Source organism: Theobroma cacao, chromosome 5 (genome assembly GCF_000208745.1).
Source record: "Theobroma cacao cultivar B97-61/B2 chromosome 5, Criollo_cocoa_genome_V2, whole genome shotgun sequence".
Taxonomy (NCBI): Eukaryota; Viridiplantae; Streptophyta; class Magnoliopsida; order Malvales; family Malvaceae; genus Theobroma; species Theobroma cacao.
In genome coordinates, this window is record NC_030854.1 from 8,094,113 (window position 1) to 8,100,931 (window position 6,819).

At 34.1% G+C, this 6,819-nt stretch overlaps 1 protein-coding gene across 6 annotated transcripts in view; it reads right to left on the bottom strand.

Annotated features, from left to right (window-relative positions):
• Positions 2,020 to 6,819, bottom strand: part of LOC18598363 (lipid droplet-associated hydrolase) — a 5,970-nt gene continuing 1,170 nt past the window's right edge. For 5 of the 6 annotated variants that reach the window (XM_018122243.1, XM_018122242.1, XM_018122241.1 and 2 more), the window contains exons 6-13: positions 6,649 to 6,699; positions 6,133 to 6,177; positions 5,272 to 5,331; positions 5,092 to 5,174; positions 4,469 to 4,616; positions 4,218 to 4,268; positions 3,337 to 3,441; positions 2,020 to 2,520 (exon numbers count right to left, since the gene is read on the bottom strand). In XM_018122243.1, coding sequence (XP_017977732.1) covers positions 2,374 to 2,520; positions 3,337 to 3,441; positions 4,218 to 4,268; positions 4,469 to 4,616; positions 5,092 to 5,174; positions 5,272 to 5,331; positions 6,133 to 6,177; positions 6,649 to 6,699 — 690 coding nt within the window. In that variant the 3' untranslated portion in view covers positions 2,020 to 2,373. The remainder of the gene's footprint in view (positions 2,521 to 3,336; positions 3,442 to 4,217; positions 4,269 to 4,468; positions 4,617 to 5,091; positions 5,175 to 5,271; positions 5,332 to 6,132; positions 6,178 to 6,648; positions 6,700 to 6,819) is intronic. The other variant, XR_001928259.1, reaches the window with a different exon arrangement.

Sequence of the window (6,819 nt, forward strand, 5' to 3'; positions counted from 1 at the left end):
TTTTGTGTTTGTAAAATACTACATTAATTAGTTATATTTTATGTTAAATATATTATAGATATTTTATATAATGTATAACATATTTCTTTATCCAAGAATTTATTTATAAAGAGTTATGATAAACTTATGTAAATAAAGTCCTTGAAACATAATAACATTACAAAGAAATTATAAAGATTATAATTATGAGATCCTTATACATCAAAGCCTTGTTCTTAAATACGTTCTCGATCATTGTATTGTCAAGAATAGAGCATTGACAATGCTCAAAGGTTAGTACATGTTAAGCCTTCTTACTTTAAAAGTAAGCGATTGATCTCATAGGTTGAAGTATATGAGATACTTGGGGACAGTATGTGGGTGCTTGTTAAGGAACAAGTTCACTGAACATGACCTGCTATGAGAGTTTCATTTGGTATTTCACTCAAGTGTTTATGAAAATACTCTCATGTATCAGTAATGTAAGTAATCCTTAAACTTGTAACACCAGATCATCTTATATGTGAATTGTCATGCTTTGATTTCACCTCTACGGGTCTGAAGGTAATCAGATACTTAAACAATGTGTTTTTAGGTATGGCATGAAGCATGTGAAGATGAATGAGTAATCTAGAAAGGATTCATCACCCCAAGTGATTTGAAGGGGACATATCTCATTTGCTCCTAGCTTATATTAATTAAAAGTCTCTGCCAAGGCAATCTTAATAGGTCAATATAGAAGCTGCAGGATTAATATGGATAAGTTAGAAAGTAGACACCGAGTCAGACTTTCTATCTATCTGGGATATATGATGAAATGATCGAATTACATTGAAATACTATACACTTAAAAGTTAGTCAAATCATATTGACTCTCCTGACATTGGGGTGGTCAGGATGTATTGTTAGATGTCGCTCATAATCAATAAATATTAATATAAATTTTTAATTAAATTAATTTTTATTTATTGTCAATATGTTGGGAACCTAATGGGTCACACACATAAGGTGAATTGTTGAAATTAATTTGACTTCAATTGGATGTGACCTAATTGATTTTATAGAGACTTAATCTAATTAAGGATTGGGTTAAATCAAATATGATTTGATGGAGTATTAAATAAAGACCCAATTAGCCCAAACCATTTTATAATCCTTATTAGGTATAAAGTAAGCCAATTCACTCTATAAAAGAATCCCTTAGCCACCTCTTATAAATAGAAGAGTTTTATTTTATTTTCTCATGTGTTGAGATAGAATCACAACCAAAAAGGGAAAAACACAAGGGAGCTCAAAGTTGAGATTTTGCTAGCACAAACTTCAACTTAAGGATTCATACACTCTTAGTGAAGAGATATTGACAAATCACTGTGTGAATTACTAATAGAGATAGAACAATTGTACTGCTATGATTTGATAAGTCCTAATTAGTGTACAAAAAAAAAAAAAAAAAAACCCAACAAAGACCTAACCAAAAAAAATAGACTTTCATGTATGTCAAAATTTCTCTTGCAGTTTTTTTAGATTAATATCCATTAAAGTGATCCATGACTTAAAAAATTAAAATTTTAATAATATTCCGTTACATATAAATTATCTTAACATGATTTAAATCTCCTACAGATACCTCATTTCTCTCTGCTCTTCCTCTTGGTCGACATCGAACTTTGCACTGCAGACTGCGTAGCAGTACGGATAATAGAGGCTAAGCTACCAAACTCTTAACCTTATCCTAATATACCCATATCACATGCAAATCGGACACCACAAGTTTATATGGTATTCAGACATAATTCTCCAAATACAAGAAAAACTTGCAAAATATTCAACTTAATCATTTCCTTTATGGATAACTCTGACAAATGAACCTGAATTTGAATAAGATTAACACCAATGCCTCCACATGACTAGGTACAGCAAACCATCTAATGAGCTCTGACCTAACTCACGACTCTCCCGTCAAGGTTAGATGCCTCACCATTAACAAGGCTACGGGTTCATGCTCACCAGTTAAAGTTGAAATTTGATGTAGGTAGCATAGAACACTGCAATCTTTTGTCTTTAATTATTGTTTGCATACTAAGATTACAACACATCTAGATCACAGATGCCAGCATCTTTATAAAATCATAAGAGTATTGAGTTATATTATACAGCATCTGCATATACAAGTTTATGACAGTTGGAACCACTGCTGCTATAACTAGATTAGTTACTAGGTGATCGAAATGGAGCAGCATTACAGTATGGGTCCAACTTGACTAGTCGAAGAACTAACTTGTTTCAGATCCCATTACAAGCTGAAGATGATCCTTTTAATCATTAGTTTGCTGCAGCCAATGATGCTCAACCACTTGCACTGCAGTCCAAACTGAGAAAGCAATGCGTCTGATGTTACCAGCTTGAAATTGCTAATTTATTCTTTATCAAACTAGCAACATGGCGAGCAACCCATAACGAGCCAGCCTCAGTACAACAGAAACCATGAGTGTGGCCCTCCCTTTCAATTGATAAAGCAATGCCCGAGGCCTGCTTAGAGATCTGAGAAAAAGAAAAGAATAGACATGACCAGGCACCCACGTTAGACAATGCCAAGTGAGGAAGGAAAAACTGATAAGAGGAAAACATTTATCTGGAAAACAGGAAAAGCTCAACATCAAATGTAGAAACACCATGATCGTGACGATCAGTGCAATAGTCACCATCTTTACCCGTCCCCTCCCTTTCCCCAGTAATACCCTTTATCAGATGGACCATCTTGACATCTGTATAGCTGCAAAATTTCTAAGTAACACCATGGTTTTCCTATCAGGAATTTTACTGCAAGGCATGTCCTTAGATTCAACAACAGGCTGCCTCAGTCTTTTTCTTTCCTTTTTTTCTTTTAATATGCTAATTTAGCAACCGAACCAATGTTTTTCTTTTTTTTTTCAACAAAGCGAACAGAAAACTGACAAATATAGCCAAGTGGGATTCACAAGTGCAATCAAGAGGTAATAATATGAGATGATGGTAATAATGATGACATAAGTCGCCCTCATTATTCTTAGAGAAAATTAATGACTATCATTACTGTGAACCATTACCATTAACATTATGGAATTGCATTGCCAACCTCATAAAAGCCATTTGAATGCTATTGTTACATTCCCACCCAAAAAATATAATTAAAAAAATTATCCTGGCAATGTTATCATTGTCTACATTACATATCTCTCTCACACAAACAGAAGCCCTGAGGTGCTCCAATACTTCAGAAATGACTTTTATGCCCTTTTAGCAATAAAGGGTTTTGAGGCTCTCAAACCAAAACAGAGTAATTGAGAGAGAGAGAGAGAGAGAGTCCACTGTTTTTACCTCTTCGAACATTTCCAATGGACCCCAGTGATCATCAATGCCATACAAGAATGTAATTTTATCCTGGTTTTCTCTCATAAATTCCCAATCTGGTGTTTCTGAAAGCTAATCAAAAAGGATTATAGTAAGTAGTGACCACAAGATTGTTGATGTAAGTTTACAGTCCTAATTGCATAATACTGCCCAATATTTTCTGCAGGATAGATTAAGTGATCAATGCATTAGGACTTGAACCAAGAAATAAAGGAAAGCATAATGCAACAAAATGAAGTGGGAAACCACGAAACCTGCAATCCTTGTTTTGAAACTAAAAATATCTCACAAAGATAAGAAGTAAGTCCAAGCAAGAAGTATCAGGATTTATTATCTGAAAACTTATTCAAAGGGTTGATCAATTATCATAAAGCGTGCAGTCAACCTCAGTGCCCATCTAGCTATTATTCCTGTATAGAAGTGCACCAAATGCAAACAATCAAAGTTGGAAAAGGCTATCTACAGCTAGAGAAAGACAAATGGGACCTGCATTAGCACAATTCATAGAAAGCTATATTATGGTTTGGCAGACAACAAGACAAACCAGAAATCTGCAAGCAGATGCAGAAAATTACTTTTAGATAATTACAAGTTAAGTTTTAAAAAAAAAATCAAAGAATATACAAGAAAAGGATGACAAATCAGTGAACGTAATTACCCAGAAGGAAGGTTGCATGGATACAATGACAACAAAGACACACGATTAAGAACATGATATGCTGCAGCAGTAAAAAATCTGATGTTTCATAATGAAATGTTCTCTAAGAGGATACTTCTGTTGTTATAACCAATTTTATAGACTTTTAGTATCTGACAGCATCAATTTCATGTTCTCAGCATGAGTATACCTTGCTGAACTCTGTCCTGGCCATAAATAGCACATTCCGCATAGTATGATACTGCAAGTAAATAGAATGTCACACAAAAGTTAACTTCTTCAATATTAAGCATGCACTTGATTGTAATATTACTCATGAGAAAAAATAAATACACTTAGAAAGTCCTCTAGGGCATCTTGCATACAAGATAAAAATAGACCCGCGAAAAGGAAACAAATACTGCTTATAATTTGAAGGACTGAATTTGAACAGGACTTCACCTGTGGTAAGTGAGAGCAACCAGCTTCAAGGGCAGTATTAGACCATGACTTCCCAACAGAAAGTTTGAAAATTAACCTCAAAACCTGTCTTGGTAACAAGCCCAATGATGCTACAAGGAAACTAAGCACAGTGGACGGGACTCTGGACCTGAAACTCACAGATTAATTTTATTGATTCTCAAAATCCCCATTCATTGATGGTAGAATGTCAAAAGGCAAGATTAAAAATGATGAACACAAGCCTCCAACAGAGGCAACTGACTAACAAATAGGTCCAAGAGAGAACACATTATACCCACAAACTTAAAACTAACACTTAGATTAGCTTTTCTTTCATTTTTTTTTTTATAAAAGAAAAATGAATAAACAAAAACCAGATCAGCATGCCGCAGAAACCTTATAAACAGTGTCCAGTAAAGGAACCATAAAAATATAGTGGGAAAAAATCAAACAACAATGCAAAAAGGCACCCAAAGATGTGGAGGAAATACAACAAATAGAACAGGAGTGAAGTGGGGGCAGAACACTGGAAATTAGTATTCATCATAATAGAGTACTGCAATGTTACAGAAAATATGTAGAGTACGGAAGTAATGTTACTCATGATAGAGAAAGAGATTTACATCGCAATTCTCACAATGGTAGACTGTTTCTTTGATTGCAGATTTAAGGCCAAAAATGGATAAAGTCCAATGCAATACACTGCCTAAAAAACCAGAGAAAGAATTCAACAAAGTCTTCTGGTAGCACAACAGGAAAATAAGAGGTGTGTTGAATAAATCAGTTGAAAGGAGTCATTTCACCTTCTTTGGAAGCCTCCTTAGCATTTCAAGTGATATATATGAACCAATAGAGTGCCCTACCTTCATGAAAAATTTAGACATCAATTGCCAACAGTTTTCAGAAATCAGAAATCAACTGCGACAATTTTGGAATATATCATTTTACAGAGATTGTAATGCTTTTTCCAAGCCCAAGGAATGAAAAGTACTGTTGACTAGTAGAGATGAAATTTCAGCGGCTGTCTTCTTAACAGAAAACAAAAAAAAATGCTACTAATTTAGCTTGAATTGGAAATATCATCAGTTCCTACAGACATTAAGAAATACTTTGATTACTTTTAACCAGAGCCATCATGAAGAAGAAACACAGTATGAAGAACAACTCAGAAACATATAGTAATGGGATTTCAATTGTAAGACATGCATGTTGTCTGAACCTCTGTACATACAAATAAGAAATGCTAACAACTATAACAGTGCAAATGAAAATTGTCAACATCCTGCTTCCTCATTTTTTATCTCAAATAAAGCCATGGACTTGTTGACACAGATGCTGCACTTTATTAAATGTCAGACAGAAAAGTGCAGGCTGAAAGGTCTTGGAGAGATACAAACATGCATTCACAAATAGACAAGGATAGGAATTCAATTTAATGTCTCTTTGTTTTTGCTTCTAGAAACATCTTAGTTATAAGCATTCAACTTAGAACTAATGTGCAGGAAAAAATATGAGTGGAAAAAGATGCTCAAGCAGATCCTAAGTAAATTATGCTTTTCTTTTCTGATAACATAACATTTCAAGAGGTCATATTTTTGGAAGAAGACACCTTTTTTTTTTGGACAATCAAGAAGAAACAACATATAGGTAGCAAATAGTCCTACCAGAACTAAAGGAACTTCGATATTTTGCCCTTTGATGAACTCCATCTGCAAAAGTAAAAATTAGAACAAAGATTATAACCTTGTATGCTGAACTGGTAAAGTAAAGTGGTTTTGATCATAACTATAAACTAAGATCATCATCTGGAAAGGTAGGACTTGACAAAAGGATATACAGTGCTGTGCAGATGAAAAAGCAAACACTATCCAATTAACATTCAATAGGAAAAAGAAGCTCAGTGATATGCTGAGAACATTTAATTTGATTTCAGGGACTAAAACATAAAACTTGAGTCCTCAAGTTTGCCATCATTAAGTTCAGTCTTCCAACTCCAGCAGGTTTGTTAAGAATGTTCCAAACAGCTCCATAACATGATAAATCAAAATGCATCATATTCATCGACCTTGCAGGACATTAAAATTACCAATAGAGAATAACTGACAACTTTGAAAGCAACCAATCAAAATTCTTCCAATCTATCAATCTGCTAAAACCCAAATAGATAATCAGAAGGTTACCTTGTGATCAATTTGTTCTTGCAAGGAAAACAACTTTCCATGCTCCCAGTTCTAGCAACAGGGGGTATAGAAGAAAGAAACAATTAGAAAATTACATCTATAGAAGAAAGCAACAATTTAAATTGTATGAAAAGCACTTGCTCTCTCTCTCTCTCTCTCATCTCTCGTCTT